Source organism: Saccoglossus kowalevskii, chromosome 8, assembly GCF_978046115.1.
Source record: "Saccoglossus kowalevskii chromosome 8, keSacKowa6.1, whole genome shotgun sequence".
Classification (NCBI taxonomy): Eukaryota; Metazoa; Hemichordata; class Enteropneusta; family Harrimaniidae; genus Saccoglossus; species Saccoglossus kowalevskii.
In genome coordinates, this window is record NC_140648.1 from 10609284 (window position 1) to 10628091 (window position 18808).

General features: G+C 44.8%; 1 protein-coding gene across 1 annotated transcript in view; it reads left to right on the plus strand.

The window, feature by feature from the left end:
* The window catches only part of LOC100370773 (multidrug resistance-associated protein 1-like), a 114539-nt gene that overhangs the window by 12398 nt on the left and 83333 nt on the right, over positions 1 to 18808 (plus strand). The window contains exon 8 of the mRNA XM_085502683.1: positions 15864 to 16127. Coding sequence (XP_085358809.1) covers positions 15864 to 16127 — 264 coding nt within the window. The remainder of the gene's footprint in view (positions 1 to 15863; positions 16128 to 18808) is intronic.

Sequence of the window (18808 nt, forward strand, 5' to 3'; positions counted from 1 at the left end):
GGCTGATGAGCATATTAAAGGCCCATGTCAGATGGGCTGGCAGAGGAGTATATCAAAGGCCCATGTCAGATGGGCTGGCTGATGAGTATATCAAATGCCCATGTCAGATGGCCTGGCTGATGAGTATATTAAAGGCCCATGTCGGATGGGCTGGCAGAGGAGTATATCAAAGGCTCATGTCAGATGGTCTGGCTGATGAGTATATCAAAGGCCCATGTCAGATGGGCTGGCAGAGGAGTATATCAAAGGCCCATGTCAGATTGTCTGGCTGATGAGTATATTAAAGGCCCATGTCAGATGGGCTGGCAGAGGAGTATATCAAAGGCCCATGTCAGATGGTCTGGCTGATGAGTATATCAAAGGCCCATGTCAGATTGTCTGGCTGATGAGTATATCAAAGGCCCATGTCAGATTGTCTGGCTGATGAGTATATCAAAGGCCCATGTCAGATTGTCTGGCTGATGAGTATATCAAAGGCCCATGTCAGATTGTCTGGCTGAGGAGTATATCAAAGGCCCATGTCAGATTGTCTGGCTGATGAGTATATTAAAGGCCCATGTCAGATGGTCTGGCTGATGAGTATATCAAAGGCCCATGTCAGATGGTCTGGCTGATGAGTATATCAAAGGCCCATGTCAGATGGTCTGGCTGATGAGTATATCAAAGGCCCATGTCGGATGGGCTGGCAGAGGAGTATATCAAAGGCTCATGTCAGATGGTCTGGCTGATGAGTATATCAAAGGCCCATGTCAGATGGGCTGGCAGAGGAGTATATCAAAGGCCCATGTCAGATTGTCTGGCTGATGAGTATATCAAAGGCCCATGTCAGATGGGCTGGCAGAGGAGTATATCAAAGGCCCATGTCAGATTGTCTGGCTGATGAGTATATCAAAGGCCCATGTCAGATTGTCTGTCTGATGAGTATATTAAAGGCCCATGTCAGATGGTCTGGCTGATGAGTATATCAAAGGCCCATGTCAGATGGTCTGGCTGATGAGTATATCAAAGGCCCATGTCAGATGGGCTGGCTGATGAGTATATCAAAGGCCCATGTCAGATGGGCTGGCAGAGGAGTATATCAAAGGCCCATGTCAGATGGGCTGGCTGATGAGTATATCAAAGGCCCATGTCAGATGGGCTGGCTGATGAGTATATCAAAGGCCCATGTCAGATGATCTGGCTGATGAGTATATCAAAGGCCCATGTCAGATTGTCTGTCTGATGAGTATATTAAAGGCCCATGTCAGATGGTCTGGCTGATGAGTATATCAAAGGCCCATGTCAGATGGTCTGGCTGATGAGTATATCAAAGGCCCATGTCAGATGGGCTGGCTGATGAGTATATCAAAGGCCCATGTCAGATGGGCTGGCAGAGGAGTATATCAAAGGCCCATGTCAGATGGTCTGGCTGATGAGTATATCAAAGGCCCATGTCAGATGGCCTGGCAGAGGAGTATATCAAAGGCCCATGTCAGATGGTCTGGCTGATGAGTATATTAAAGGCCCATGTCAGATGGTCTGGCTGATGAGTATATCAAAGGCCCATGTCAGATGGTCTGGCTGATTAGTATATCAAAGCCCCATGTCAGATTGTCTGGCTGATGAGTATATCAAAGGCCCATGTCAGATGGTCTGGCTGATGAGTATATCAAATGCCCATGTCAGATGGCCTGGCTGATGAGTATATTAAAGGCCCATGTCAGATGGTCTGGCTGATGAGTATATCAAAGGCACATGTCAGATGGTCTGGCTGATGAGTATATTAAAGGCCCATGTCAGATGGTCTGGCTGATGAGTATATCAAAGGCCCATGTCAGATGGTCTGGCTGATGAGTATATCAAAGGCCCATGTCAGATGGCCTGGCTGGTGAGTATATTAAAGGCCCATGTCAGATGGTCTGGCTGATGAGTATATCAAAGGCCCATGTCAGATGGTCTGGCTGATGAGTATATTAAAGGCCCATGTCAGATGGGCTGGCAGAGGAGTATATCAAAGGCCCATGTCAGATGGTCTGGCTGATGAGTATATCAAAGGCCCATGTCAGATTGTCTGGCTGATGAGTATATCAAAGGCCCATGTCAGATTGTCTGGCTGATGAGTATATCAAAGGCCCATGTCAGATTGTCTGGCTGATGAGTATATCAAAGGCCCATGTCAGATTGTCTGGCTGAGGAGTATATCAAAGGCCCATGTCAGATTGTCTGGCTGATGAGTATATTAAAGGCCCATGTCAGATGGTCTGGCTGATGAGTATATCAAAGGCCCATGTCAGATGGTCTGGCTGATGAGTATATCAAAGGCCCATGTCAGATGGTCTGGCTGATGAGTATATCAAAGGCCCATGTCAGATGGGCTGGCAGAGGAGTATATCAAAGGCTCATGTCAGATGGTCTGGCTGATGAGTATATCAAAGGCCCATGTCAGATGGGCTGGCAGAGGAGTATATCAAAGGCCCATGTCAGATTGTCTGGCTGATGAGTATATCAAAGGCCCATGTCAGATGGGCTGGCAGAGGAGTATATCAAAGGCCCATGTCAGATTGTCTGGCTGATGAGTATATCAAAGGCCCATGTCAGATTGTCTGTCTGATGAGTATATTAAAGGCCCATGTCAGATGGTCTGGCTGATGAGTATATCAAAGGCCCATGTCAGATGGTCTGGCTGATGAGTATATCAAAGGCCCATGTCAGATGGGCTGGCTGATGAGTATATCAAAGGCCCATGTCAGATGGGCTGGCAGAGGAGTATATCAAAGGCCCATGTCAGATGGTCTGGCTGATGAGTATATCAAAGGCCCATGTCAGATGGCCTGGCAGAGGAGTATATCAAAGGCCCATGTCAGATGGTCTGGCTGATGAGTATATCAAAGGCCCATGTCAGATTGTCTGTCTGATGAGTATATTAAAGGCCCATGTCAGATGGTCTGGCTGATGAGTATATCAAAGGCCCATGTCAGATGGTCTGGCTGATGAGTATATCAAAGGCCCATGTCAGATGGGCTGGCTGATGAGTATATCAAAGGCCCATGTCAGATGGGCTGGCAGAGGAGTATATCAAAGGCCCATGTCAGATGGTCTGGCTGATGAGTATATCAAAGGCCCATGTCAGATGGCCTGGCAGAGGAGTATATCAAAGGCCCATGTCAGATGGTCTGGCTGATGAGTATATTAAAGGCCCATGTCAGATGGTCTGGCTGATTAGTATATCAAAGGCCCATGTCAGATGGTCTGGCTGATTAGTATATCAAAGCCCCATGTCAGATTGTCTGGCTGATGAGTATATCAAAGGCCCCTGTCAGATGGTCTGGCTGATGAGTATATTAAAGGCCCATGTCAGATGGTCTGGCTGATGAGTATATCAAAGGCACATGTCAGATGGTCTGGCTGATGAGTATATTAAAGGCCCATGTCAGATGGTCTGGCTGATGAGTATATCAAAGGCCCATGTCAGATGGTCTGGCTGATGAGTATATCAAAGGCCCATGTCAGATGGCCTGGCTGGTGAGTATATTAAAGGCCCATGTCAGATGGTCTGGCTGATGAGTATATCAAAGGCCCATGTCAGATGGTCTGGCTGATGAGTATATTAAAGGCCCATGTCAGATGGGCTGGCAGAGGAGTATATCAAAGGCCCATGTCAGATTGTCTGGCTGATGAGTATATCAAAGGCCCATGTCAGATGGTCTGGCTGATGAGTATATTAAAGGCCCATGTCAGATGGTCTGGCTGATGAGTATATCAAAGGCCCATGTCAGATGGTCTGGCTGATGAGTATATCAAAGGCCCATGTCAGATGGGCTGGCTGATGAGTATATCAAAGGCCCATGTCAGATGGGCTGGCAGAGGAGTATATCAAAGGCCCATGTCAGATGGTCTGGCTGATGAGTATATCAAAGGCCCATGTCAGATGGCCTGGCAGAGGAGTATATCAAAGGCCCATGTCAGATGGCCTGGCAGAGGAGTATATCAAAGGCCCATGTCAGATGGTCTGGCTGATGAGTATATCAAAGGCCCATGTCAGATGGTCTGGCTGATTAGTATATCAAAGGCCCATGTCAGATTGTTTGGCTGATGAGTATATCAAAGGCCCATGTCAGATGGGCTGGCAGAGGAGTATATCAAAGGCCCATGTCAGATTGTCTGGCTGATGAGTATATTAAAGGCCCATGTCAGATGGGCTGGCAGAGGAGTATATCAAAGGCCCATGTCAGATGGTCTGGCTGATGAGTATATTAAAGGCCCATGTCAGATGGTCTGGCTGATGAGTATATCAAAGGCCCATGTCAGATGGTCTGGCTGATGAGTATATCAAAGGCCCATGTCAGATGGTCTGGCTGATGAGTATATCAAAGGCCCATGTCAGATGGTCTGGCTGATGAGTATATCAAAGGCCCATGTCGGATGGGCTGGCAGAGGAGTATATCAAAGGCTCATGTCAGATGGTCTGGCTGATGAGTATATCAAAGGCCCATGTCAGATGGGCTGGCAGAGGAGTATATCAAAGGCCCATGTCAGATTGTCTGGCTGATGAGTATATCAAAGGCCCATGTCAGATGGGCTGGCAGAGGAGTATATCAAAGGCCCATGTCAGATTGTCTGGCTGATGAGTATATCAAAGGCCCATGTCAGATTGTCTGTCTGATGAGTATATTAAAGGCCCATGTCAGATGGTCTGGCTGATGAGTATATCAAAGGCCCATGTCAGATGGTCTGGCTGATGAGTATATCAAAGGCCCATGTCAGATGGGCTGGCTGATGAGTATATCAAAGGCCCATGTCAGATGGGCTGGCAGAGGAGTATATCAAAGGCCCATGTCAGATGGGCTGGCTGATGAGTATATCAAAGGCCCATGTCAGATGGGCTGGCTGATGAGTATATCAAAGGCCCATGTCAGATGATCTGGCTGATGAGTATATCAAAGGCCCATGTCAGATTGTCTGTCTGATGAGTATATTAAAGGCCCATGTCAGATGGTCTGGCTGATGAGTATATCAAAGGCCCATGTCAGATGGTCTGGCTGATGAGTATATCAAAGGCCCATGTCAGATGGGCTGGCTGATGAGTATATCAAAGGCCCATGTCAGATGGGCTGGCAGAGGAGTATATCAAAGGCCCATGTCAGATGGTCTGGCTGATGAGTATATCAAAGGCCCATGTCAGATGGCCTGGCAGAGGAGTATATCAAAGGCCCATGTCAGATGGTCTGGCTGATGAGTATATTAAAGGCCCATGTCAGATGGTCTGGCTGATGAGTATATCAAAGGCCCATGTCAGATGGTCTGGCTGATTAGTATATCAAAGCCCCATGTCAGATTGTCTGGCTGATGAGTATATCAAAGGCCCATGTCAGATGGTCTGGCTGATGAGTATATCAAATGCCCATGTCAGATGGCCTGGCTGATGAGTATATTAAAGGCCCATGTCAGATGGTCTGGCTGATGAGTATATCAAAGGCACATGTCAGATGGTCTGGCTGATGAGTATATTAAAGGCCCATGTCAGATGGTCTGGCTGATGAGTATATCAAAGGCCCATGTCAGATGGTCTGGCTGATGAGTATATCAAAGGCCCATGTCAGATGGCCTGGCTGGTGAGTATATTAAAGGCCCATGTCAGATGGTCTGGCTGATGAGTATATCAAAGGCCCATGTCAGATGGTCTGGCTGATGAGTATATTAAAGGCCCATGTCAGATGGGCTGGCAGAGGAGTATATCAAAGGCCCATGTCAGATGGTCTGGCTGATGAGTATATCAAAGGCCCATGTCAGATTGTCTGGCTGATGAGTATATCAAAGGCCCATGTCAGATTGTCTGGCTGATGAGTATATCAAAGGCCCATGTCAGATTGTCTGGCTGATGAGTATATCAAAGGCCCATGTCAGATTGTCTGGCTGAGGAGTATATCAAAGGCCCATGTCAGATTGTCTGGCTGATGAGTATATTAAAGGCCCATGTCAGATGGTCTGGCTGATGAGTATATCAAAGGCCCATGTCAGATGGTCTGGCTGATGAGTATATCAAAGGCCCATGTCAGATGGTCTGGCTGATGAGTATATCAAAGGCCCATGTCAGATGGGCTGGCAGAGGAGTATATCAAAGGCTCATGTCAGATGGTCTGGCTGATGAGTATATCAAAGGCCCATGTCAGATGGGCTGGCAGAGGAGTATATCAAAGGCCCATGTCAGATTGTCTGGCTGATGAGTATATCAAAGGCCCATGTCAGATGGGCTGGCAGAGGAGTATATCAAAGGCCCATGTCAGATTGTCTGGCTGATGAGTATATCAAAGGCCCATGTCAGATTGTCTGTCTGATGAGTATATTAAAGGCCCATGTCAGATGGTCTGGCTGATGAGTATATCAAAGGCCCATGTCAGATGGTCTGGCTGATGAGTATATCAAAGGCCCATGTCAGATGGGCTGGCTGATGAGTATATCAAAGGCCCATGTCAGATGGGCTGGCAGAGGAGTATATCAAAGGCCCATGTCAGATGGTCTGGCTGATGAGTATATCAAAGGCCCATGTCAGATGGCCTGGCAGAGGAGTATATCAAAGGCCCATGTCAGATGGTCTGGCTGATGAGTATATCAAAGGCCCATGTCAGATTGTCTGTCTGATGAGTATATTAAAGGCCCATGTCAGATGGTCTGGCTGATGAGTATATCAAAGGCCCATGTCAGATGGTCTGGCTGATGAGTATATCAAAGGCCCATGTCAGATGGGCTGGCTGATGAGTATATCAAAGGCCCATGTCAGATGGGCTGGCAGAGGAGTATATCAAAGGCCCATGTCAGATGGTCTGGCTGATGAGTATATCAAAGGCCCATGTCAGATGGCCTGGCAGAGGAGTATATCAAAGGCCCATGTCAGATGGTCTGGCTGATGAGTATATTAAAGGCCCATGTCAGATGGTCTGGCTGATTAGTATATCAAAGGCCCATGTCAGATGGTCTGGCTGATTAGTATATCAAAGCCCCATGTCAGATTGTCTGGCTGATGAGTATATCAAAGGCCCCTGTCAGATGGTCTGGCTGATGAGTATATCAAATGCCCATGTCAGATGGCCTGGCTGATGAGTATATTAAAGGCCCATGTCAGATGGTCTGGCTGATGAGTATATCAAAGGCACATGTCAGATGGTCTGGCTGATGAGTATATTAAAGGCCCATGTCAGATGGTCTGGCTGATGAGTATATCAAAGGCCCATGTCAGATGGTCTGGCTGATGAGTATATCAAAGGCCCATGTCAGATGGCCTGGCTGGTGAGTATATTAAAGGCCCATGTCAGATGGTCTGGCTGATGAGTATATCAAAGGCCCATGTCAGATGGTCTGGCTGATGAGTATATTAAAGGCCCATGTCAGATGGGCTGGCAGAGGAGTATATCAAAGGCCCATGTCAGATTGTCTGGCTGATGAGTATATCAAAGGCCCATGTCAGATGGTCTGGCTGATGAGTATATTAAAGGCCCATGTCAGATGGTCTGGCTGATGAGTATATCAAAGGCCCATGTCAGATGGTCTGGCTGATGAGTATATCAAAGGCCCATGTCAGATGGGCTGGCTGATGAGTATATCAAAGGCCCATGTCAGATGGGCTGGCAGAGGAGTATATCAAAGGCCCATGTCAGATGGTCTGGCTGATGAGTATATCAAAGGCCCATGTCAGATGGCCTGGCAGAGGAGTATATCAAAGGCCCATGTCAGATGGCCTGGCAGAGGAGTATATCAAAGGCCCATGTCAGATGGTCTGGCTGATGAGTATATCAAAGGCCCATGTCAGATGGTCTGGCTGATTAGTATATCAAAGGCCCATGTCAGATTGTTTGGCTGATGAGTATATCAAAGGCCCATGTCAGATGGGCTGGCAGAGGAGTATATCAAAGGCCCATGTCAGATTGTCTGGCTGATGAGTATATTAAAGGCCCATGTCAGATGGGCTGGCAGAGGAGTATATCAAAGGCCCATGTCAGATGGTCTGGCTGATGAGTATATTAAAGGCCCATGTCAGATGGTCTGGCTGATGAGTATATCAAAGGCCCATGTCAGATGGTCTGGCTGATGAGTATATCAAAGGCCCATGTCAGATGGTCTGGCTGATGAGTATATCAAAGGCCCATGTCAGATGGTCTGGCTGATGAGTATATCAAAGGCCCATGTCGGATGGGCTGGCAGAGGAGTATATCAAAGGCTCATGTCAGATGGTCTGGCTGATGAGTATATCAAAGGCCCATGTCAGATGGGCTGGCTGATGAGTATATCAAAGGCCCATGTCAGATGATCTGGCTGATGAGTATATCAAAGGCCCATGTCAGATTGTCTGTCTGATGAGTATATTAAAGGCCCATGTCAGATGGTCTGGCTGATGAGTATATCAAAGGCCCATGTCAGATGGTCTGGCTGATGAGTATATCAAAGGCCCATGTCAGATGGGCTGGCTGATGAGTATATCAAAGGCCCATGTCAGATGGGCTGGCAGAGGAGTATATCAAAGGCCCATGTCAGATGGTCTGGCTGATGAGTATATCAAAGGCCCATGTCAGATGGCCTGGCAGAGGAGTATATCAAAGGCCCATGTCAGATGGTCTGGCTGATGAGTATATTAAAGGCCCATGTCAGATGGTCTGGCTGATGAGTATATCAAAGGCCCATGTCAGATGGTCTGGCTGATTAGTATATCAAAGCCCCATGTCAGATTGTCTGGCTGATGAGTATATCAAAGGCCCATGTCAGATGGTCTGGCTGATGAGTATATCAAATGCCCATGTCAGATGGCCTGGCTGATGAGTATATTAAAGGCCCATGTCAGATGGTCTGGCTGATGAGTATATCAAAGGCACATGTCAGATGGTCTGGCTGATGAGTATATTAAAGGCCCATGTCAGATGGTCTGGCTGATGAGTATATCAAAGGCCCATGTCAGATGGTCTGGCTGATGAGTATATCAAAGGCCCATGTCAGATGGCCTGGCTGGTGAGTATATTAAAGGCCCATGTCAGATGGTCTGGCTGATGAGTATATCAAAGGCCCATGTCAGATGGTCTGGCTGATGAGTATATTAAAGGCCCATGTCAGATGGGCTGGCAGAGGAGTATATCAAAGGCCCATGTCAGATGGTCTGGCTGATGAGTATATCAAAGGCCCATGTCAGATTGTCTGGCTGATGAGTATATCAAAGGCCCATGTCAGATTGTCTGGCTGATGAGTATATCAAAGGCCCATGTCAGATTGTCTGGCTGATGAGTATATCAAAGGCCCATGTCAGATTGTCTGGCTGAGGAGTATATCAAAGGCCCATGTCAGATTGTCTGGCTGATGAGTATATTAAAGGCCCATGTCAGATGGTCTGGCTGATGAGTATATCAAAGGCCCATGTCAGATGGTCTGGCTGATGAGTATATCAAAGGCCCATGTCAGATGGTCTGGCTGATGAGTATATCAAAGGCCCATGTCAGATGGGCTGGCAGAGGAGTATATCAAAGGCTCATGTCAGATGGTCTGGCTGATGAGTATATCAAAGGCCCATGTCAGATGGGCTGGCAGAGGAGTATATCAAAGGCCCATGTCAGATTGTCTGGCTGATGAGTATATCAAAGGCCCATGTCAGATGGGCTGGCAGAGGAGTATATCAAAGGCCCATGTCAGATTGTCTGGCTGATGAGTATATCAAAGGCCCATGTCAGATTGTCTGTCTGATGAGTATATTAAAGGCCCATGTCAGATGGTCTGGCTGATGAGTATATCAAAGGCCCATGTCAGATGGTCTGGCTGATGAGTATATCAAAGGCCCATGTCAGATGGGCTGGCTGATGAGTATATCAAAGGCCCATGTCAGATGGGCTGGCAGAGGAGTATATCAAAGGCCCATGTCAGATGGTCTGGCTGATGAGTATATCAAAGGCCCATGTCAGATGGCCTGGCAGAGGAGTATATCAAAGGCCCATGTCAGATGGTCTGGCTGATGAGTATATCAAAGGCCCATGTCAGATTGTCTGTCTGATGAGTATATTAAAGGCCCATGTCAGATGGTCTGGCTGATGAGTATATCAAAGGCCCATGTCAGATGGTCTGGCTGATGAGTATATCAAAGGCCCATGTCAGATGGGCTGGCTGATGAGTATATCAAAGGCCCATGTCAGATGGGCTGGCAGAGGAGTATATCAAAGGCCCATGTCAGATGGTCTGGCTGATGAGTATATCAAAGGCCCATGTCAGATGGCCTGGCAGAGGAGTATATCAAAGGCCCATGTCAGATGGTCTGGCTGATGAGTATATTAAAGGCCCATGTCAGATGGTCTGGCTGATTAGTATATCAAAGGCCCATGTCAGATGGTCTGGCTGATTAGTATATCAAAGCCCCATGTCAGATTGTCTGGCTGATGAGTATATCAAAGGCCCATGTCAGATGGTCTGGCTGATGAGTATATCAAATGCCCATGTCAGATGGCCTGGCTGATGAGTATATTAAAGGCCCATGTCAGATGGTCTGGCTGATGAGTATATCAAAGGCACATGTCAGATGGTCTGGCTGATGAGTATATTAAAGGCCCATGTCAGATGGTCTGGCTGATGAGTATATCAAAGGCCCATGTCAGATGGTCTGGCTGATGAGTATATCAAAGGCCCATGTCAGATGGCCTGGCTGGTGAGTATATTAAAGGCCCATGTCAGATGGTCTGGCTGATGAGTATATCAAAGGCCCATGTCAGATGGTCTGGCTGATGAGTATATTAAAGGCCCATGTCAGATGGGCTGGCAGAGGAGTATATCAAAGGCCCATGTCAGATTGTCTGGCTGATGAGTATATCAAAGGCCCATGTCAGATGGTCTGGCTGATGAGTATATTAAAGGCCCATGTCAGATGGTCTGGCTGATGAGTATATCAAAGGCCCATGTCAGATGGTCTGGCTGATGAGTATATCAAAGGCCCATGTCAGATGGGCTGGCTGATGAGTATATCAAAGGCCCATGTCAGATGGGCTGGCAGAGGAGTATATCAAAGGCCCATGTCAGATGGTCTGGCTGATGAGTATATCAAAGGCCCATGTCAGATGGCCTGGCAGAGGAGTATATCAAAGGCCCATGTCAGATGGCCTGGCAGAGGAGTATATCAAAGGCCCATGTCAGATGGTCTGGCTGATGAGTATATCAAAGGCCCATGTCAGATGGTCTGGCTGATTAGTATATCAAAGGCCCATGTCAGATTGTTTGGCTGATGAGTATATCAAAGGCCCATGTCAGATGGGCTGGCAGAGGAGTATATCAAAGGCCCATGTCAGATTGTCTGGCTGATGAGTATATTAAAGGCCCATGTCAGATGGGCTGGCAGAGGAGTATATCAAAGGCCCATGTCAGATGGTCTGGCTGATGAGTATATCAAAGGCCCATGTCAGATGGTCTGGCTGATGAGTATATCAAAGGCCCATGTCAGATGGGCTGGCAGAGGAGTATATCAAAGGCCCATGTTAGATGGTCTGGCTGATGAGTATATCAAAGGCCCATGTCAGATGGGCTGGCTGATGAGTATATCAAAGGCCCATGTCAGATGGGCTGGCAGAGGAGTATATCAAAGGCCCATGTCAGATGGTCTGGCTGATGAGTATATCAAAGGCACATGTCAGATGGTCTGGCTGATGAGTATATTAAAGGCCCATGTCAGATGGTCTGGCTGATGAGTATATCAAAGGCCCATGTCAGATGGTCTGGCTGATGAGTATATCAAAGGCCCATGTCAGATGGCCTGGCTGGTGAGTATATTAAAGGCCCATGTCAGATGGTCTGGCTGATGAGTATATCAAAGGCCCATGTCAGATGGTCTGGCTGATGAGTATATTAAAGGCCCATGTCAGATGGGCTGGCAGAGGAGTATATCAAAGGCCCATGTCAGATTGTCTGGCTGATGAGTATATCAAAGGCCCATGTCAGATGGTCTGGCTGATGAGTATATTAAAGGCCCATGTCAGATGGTCTGGCTGATGAGTATATCAAAGGCCCATGTCAGATGGTCTGGCTGATGAGTATATCAAAGGCCCATGTCAGATGGGCTGGCTGATGAGTATATCAAAGGCCCATGTCAGATGGGCTGGCAGAGGAGTATATCAAAGGCCCATGTCAGATGGTCTGGCTGATGAGTATATCAAAGGCCCATGTCAGATGGCCTGGCAGAGGAGTATATCAAAGGCCCATGTCAGATGGTCTGGCTGATGAGTATATCAAAGGCCCATGTCAGGTGGTCTGGCTGATGAGTATATCAAAGGCCCATGTCAGATGGTCTGGCTGATGAGTATATTAAAGGCCCATGTCAGATGGGCTGGCTGATGAGTATATTAAAGGCCCATGTCAGATGGTCTGGCTGATTAGTATATCAAAGGCCCATGTCAGATTGTTTGGCTGATGAGTATATCAAAGGCCCATGTCAGATGGGCTGGCAGAGGAGTATATCAAAGGCCCATGTCAGATTGTCTGGCTGATGAGTATATTAAAGGCCCATGTCAGATGGGCTGGCAGAGGAGTATATCAAAGGCCCATGTCAGATGGTCTGGCTGATGAGTATATCAAAGGCCCATGTCAGGTGGTCTGGCTGATGAGTATATCAAAGGCCCATGTCAGATGGTCTGGCTGATGAGTATATTAAAGGCCCATGTCAGATGGGCTGGCTGATGAGTATATTAAAGGCCCATGTCAGATGGTCTGGCTGATTAGTATATCAAAGGCTCATGTCAGATTGTTTGGCTGATGAGTATATCAAAGGCCCATGTCAGATGGGCTGGCAGAGGAGTATATCAAAGGCCCATGTCAGATGGTCTGGCTGATGAGTATATTAAAGGCCCATATCAGATGGGCTGGCAGAGGAGTATATCAAAGGCCCATGTCAGATGGTCTGGCTGATGAGTATATCAAAGGCCCATGTCAGATGGTCTGGCTGATGAGTATATTAAAGGCCCATGTCAGATGGGCTGGCTGATGAGTATATCAAAGGCCTATGTCAGATGGTCTGGCTGTAGAGTACATCAAAGGCCCATGTCAGATGGTCTGGCTGATGAGTATATCAAAGGCCCATGTCAGATGGGCTGGCTGATGAGTATATTAAAGGCCCATGTCAGATGGGCTGGCTGATGAGTATATTAAAGGCCCATGTCAGATGGTCTGGTTGTTGAGTATATCAAAGGCCCATGTCAGATTGTCTGGCTGATGAGTATATCAAAGGCCCATGTCAGATGGGCTGGCAGAGGAGTATATCAAAGGCCCATGTCAGATGGTCTGGCTGATGAGTATATCAAAGGCCCATATCAGATGGGCTGGCTGATGAGTATATCAAAGGCCCATGTCAGATTGTCTGGCTTATGAGTATATCAAAGGCCCATGTCAGATGGGCTGGCAGAGGAGTATATCAAAGGCCCATGTCAGATGGGCTGGCAGAGGAGTATATCAAAGGCCCATGTCAGATGGGCTGGCAGAGGAGTATATCAAAGGCCCATGTCAGATGGGCTGGCAGAGGAGTATATCAAAGGCCCATGTCAGATGGTCTGGCAGAGGAGTATGTCAAAGGCCCATGTCAGATGGTCTGGCAGAGGAGTATATCAAAGGCCCATGTCAGATGGTCTGGCTGATGTGTATATTAAAGGCCTATGTCAGATGGTCTGGCTGTAGAGTACATCAAAGGCCCATGTCAGATGGGCTGGCTGATGAGTATATTAAAGTCCCATGTCAGATGGCCTGGCAGAGGAGTATATCAAAGGCCCATGTCAGATGGTCTGGCTGATGAGTATATCAAAGGCCCATGTCAGATGGTCTGGCTGATGAGTATATCAAAGGCCCATGTCAGATGGTCTGGCTGATGAGTATATCAAAGGCCCATGTCAGATGGGCTGGCAGAGGAGTATATCAAAGGCCCATGTCAGATGGTCTGGCTGATGAGTATATCAAAGGCCCATATCAGATGGGCTGGCTGATGAGTATATCAAAGGCCCATGTCAGATTGTCTGGCTTATGAGTATATCAAAGGCCCATGTCAGATGGGCTGGCTGATGAGTATATTAAAGGCCCATGTCAGATGGGCTGGCTGATGAGTATATTAAAGGCTCATGTCAGATGGGCTGGCAGAGGAGTATATTAAAGGCCCATGTTAGATGGGCTGGCTGATGAGTATATTAAAGGCCCATGTCAGATGGTCTGGCTGATGAGTATATCAAAGGCCCATGTCAGATGGTCTGGCTGATGAGTATATCAAAGGCCCATGTCAGATGGTCTGGCTGATGAGTATATCAAAGGCCCATGTCAGATGGGCTGGCAGAGGAGTATATCAAAGGCCCATGTCAGATGGTCTGTCTGATGAGTATATCAAAGGCCCATATCAGATGGGCTGGCAGAGGAGTATATCAAAGGCCCATGTCAGATGGTCTGGCTAATGAGTATATCAAAGGCCCATGTCAGATGGGCTGGCTGATGAGTATATTAAAGGCCCATGTCAGATGGGCTGGCTGATGAGTATATTAAAGGCCCATGTCAGATGGGCTGGCAGAGGAGTATATTAAAGGCCCATGTTAGATGGGCTGGCTGATGAGTATATTAAAGGCCCATGTCAAATGGGCTGGCTGATGAGTATATCAAAGGCCCATGTCAGATGGTCTGGCTGATGAGTATATTAAAGGCCCATGTCATATGGGCTGGCTGATGTGTATATTAAAGGCCCATGTCAGATGGTCTGGCTGATGAGTATATCAAAGGTGCATGTTAGATAGTCTGGCTGATGAGTATATTAAAGGCCCATGTCAGATGGGCTGGCTGATGAGTATATTAAAGGCCCATGTCAGATGGGCTGGCAGAGGAGTATATTAAAGGCCCATGTCAGATGGGCTGGCTGATGAGTATATTAAAGGCCCATGTCAGATGGGCTGGCTGATGAGTATATTAAAGGCCCATGTCAGATGGGCTGGCTGATGAGTATATTAAAGGCCCATGTCAGATGGGCTGGCTGATGAGTATATTAAAGGCCCATGTCAGATGGGCTGGCAGAGGAGTATATCAAAGGCCCATGTCAGATGGTCTGGCTGATGAGTATATCAAAGGTGCATGTTAGATAGTCTGGCTGATGAGTATATTAAAGGCCCATGTCAGATAGGCTGGCTGATGAGTATATTAAAGGCCCATGTTAGATGGGCTGGCAGAGCAGTATATCAAAGGTCCATGTTAGATAATCTGGCTGATGAGTATATTAAAGGCCCATTTCAGATGGTCTGGCTAATGAGTATATTAAAGGCCCATGTCAGAAGGCCTAGGAGAGGAGTATATTAAAGGCTATTGTCAGATTGTCTGGCTGATGAGCATATTCAAGGCCCATGTCAGAAGGGCTGGCAGAGGAGTATATTAAAGACACATGTCAGATGCTCTGGTAAATGACTATGTTAAAGGCCAATGTTAATTGGCCTGGCCACAATATTCTAATCCTTGTTTATTGATGATGTTTTTTTTCATTTTGTCAACAAGGATCAACAACAACAACACCAATCCCTAGGCTTTTAGTTAAATTTCTGCCTTCTCTTTTGTCATGTGTGGTTGAGGAATGAAAATTAATTTATAATTATCCGAATATATATTGGGATGTGATTTTGGTGTTTAATTGACACCATGATAGGACATTAAATTACTATTATGTTATATTATGATGGAAAGATAGGCACAGTCCTGTCACATATGGATAAGTTTTTTGCGGCAAAATGCACAATACTAAAAAAAAAGCAATTTGCGTACTATCAAAGTTGTGGTCATGAGCAACAACAGTGCAAAATATATTTTCTACAATTGAAAGATTAAAAAAAGTATGTCATGATGATTAAAACATCGTGTCCTTCATTTTTTGCTAGAGCATATCCTGCCACCAAAGCCAAGAGACAAAACAAAGAAATGGAGGTACCCCTGATGGAATTACCAAGAACTGACGAGACAGAAAAGGGAGATGATGCATGTCCAGAAACTGTTAAAATCCTGAATGAAAAAAAAGAATCTGTCAGCATAAAAGCATCTTTGTTGCGGGCCCTTGTCAACACATTTGGTACAACCTTTCTGGTAGGATCACTGTGGAAGTTAATTCATGATATTCTGATGTTTGTTAATCCTTATCTACTCAAGTGAGTTTACTAAGATTTTTTGAGTCTTTGCAGTTACCCTGTCTGTGTGTATGTGTGTGTGTGCTTTTTAGGTAACAACGTTGTGACAACTTCAATTTAACTTTACACTTACTTATGACGACAGGACCTACATTGTGACAACCCTCACTGCTTTCATAATTTATATAAATATTTAATAATCAAATTTAAATAGGTATGGTTAAATTTATATTAATATAAATATAATTGTACCATATAATATGATAATGTAATTGTTTTCATGAAAATAATTTTAGTTCTCTAAAATTATTGAATGTTTTTTTCCCTTTTGTCTGATAATAAACATTATTAGTTTTGATTGCTTCCTGCTTTGATGATAAACTATACTATCTTGTTCTCGTTTCTTGCTCCCCTAGTCATTAATAAACCAATTCTTATATATTGCTTCCCCGGTTTGATTTACTATTTGACTGTTCCTTTAGTTTGATGATAAAAATACTTACTGCTTGATTCCTTAGTTTGATGATAAACAATACTTAATGGTTGCTCCCTTAGGTTGATGATAAACAATACTTAATAGTTGGTCCCTTAGTTTGACGATAAACAATACTTAATGGTTGCTCCCTTAGGTTGATGATAAACACTACTTAATAGTTGGTCCCTTAGTTTGACGATAAACAATACTTAATGGTTGCTCCCTTAGGTTGATGATAAACAATACTTAATAGTTGGTCCCTTAGTTTGACGATAAACAATACTTACAGGTTGCTTCCTTAGGTTGATGATAAACAGTACTTAATGGTTGCTCCCTTAGGTTGATGATAAACAATACTTAATGTTTGCTCCCTTAGTTTGATGATAAACAATACTTTCTGGTTGCTTCCTTAGGTTGATGATAAACAATACTTAATGGTTGCTCCCTTAGTTTGATGATAAACAATACTTTCTGGTTGCTCTCTTAGTTTGATGATAAACAATACTTTCTGGTTCCTATCTTAGGTTGATGATAAACAATACTTTCTGGTTGCTCCCTTAGGTTGATCATAAACAATACTTTCTGGTTGCTCCCTTAGGTTGATGATAAACAATACTTTCTGGTTGCTCCCTTAGTTTGATGATAAACAATACTTTTTTGTTGCTTCCTTAGGTTGATGATAAACAATACTTTCTGGTTGCTTCCTTAGGTTGATAATAAACAATACTTTCTGGCTGCTCCCTTAGGTTGATGATAAACAATACTTAATGGTTGCTCTCTTAGGTTGATGATAAACAATACTTAATGGCTGCTCCCTTAGGTTGATGATAAACAATACTTAATGGCTGCTCCCTTAGGTTGATGATAAACAATACTTTCTGGCTGCTCCCTTAGGTTGATGATAAACAATACTTTCTGGCTGCTCCCTTAGGTTGATGATAAACAATACTTAATGGCTGCTCCCTTAGGTTGATGATAAACAATACTTACTGCTTGATTCCTTAGTTTGATGATAAACAATACTTAATAGTTGGTCCCTTAGTTTGATGATAAACAATACTTAATAGTTGGTCCCTTAGTTTGATGATAAACAATACTTAATGGTTCCTCCCTTAGGTTGATGATAAAAAATACTTACTGCTTGATTCCTTAGTTTGATGATAAACAATACTTAATGGTTGCTCCCTTAGGTTGATGATAAACAATACTTAATGGTTCCTCCCTTAGGTTGATGATAACAAATACTTACTGCTTGATTCCTTAGTTTGATGATAAACAATACTTAATAGTTGGTCCCTTAGTTTGATGATAAACAATACTTAATAGTTGGTCCCTTAGTTTGATGATAAACAATACTTAATGGTTGCTCCCTTAGGTTGATGATAAACAATACTTAATAGTTGGTCCCTTAGTTTGATGATAAACAATACTTACAGGTTGCTTCCTTAGGTTGATGATAAACAATACTTTCTGGTTGCTCCCTTAGGTTGATGATAAACAGTACTTAATGGTTGCTCCCTTAGTTTGATGATAAACAATACTTTCTGGTTGCTTCCTTAGGTTGACGATAAACAATACTTTCTGGTTGCTCCCTTAGTTTGATGATAAACAATACTTTCTGGTTGCTCTCTTAGTTTGATCATAAACAATACTTTCTGGTTGCTTCCTTAGGTTGATGATAAACAATACTTTCTGGTTGCTTCCTTAGGTTGATGATAAATAATACTTTCTGGCTGCTCCCTTAGGTTGATGATAAACAATACTTAATGGCTGCTCCCTTAGGTTGATGATAAACAATACTTAATGGCTGCTCCCTTAGGTTGATGATAAACAATACTTTCTGGTTGCTCCCTTAGTTTGATGATAAACAATACTTTCTGGTTGCTTCCTTAGGTTGATGATAAACAATACTTAATGGTTGCTTCCTTAGGTTGATGATAAACAATACTTAATGGTTGCTTCCTTAGGTTGATGATAAACAATACTTAATGGTTGCTCTCTTAGGTTGATGATAAACAATACTTTCTAGTTTCTCCCTTAGTTTGATGATAAATAATACTTTCTGGTTGCTTCCTTAGGTTGATGATAAACAATACTTAATGGTTGCTCCCTTAGTTTGATAATAAACAATACTTTCTAGTTGCTCCCTTAGTTTGATGATAAACAATACTTTCTAGTTGCTCCCTTAGTTTGATGATAAACAATACTTAATGGTTGCTCCCTTAGG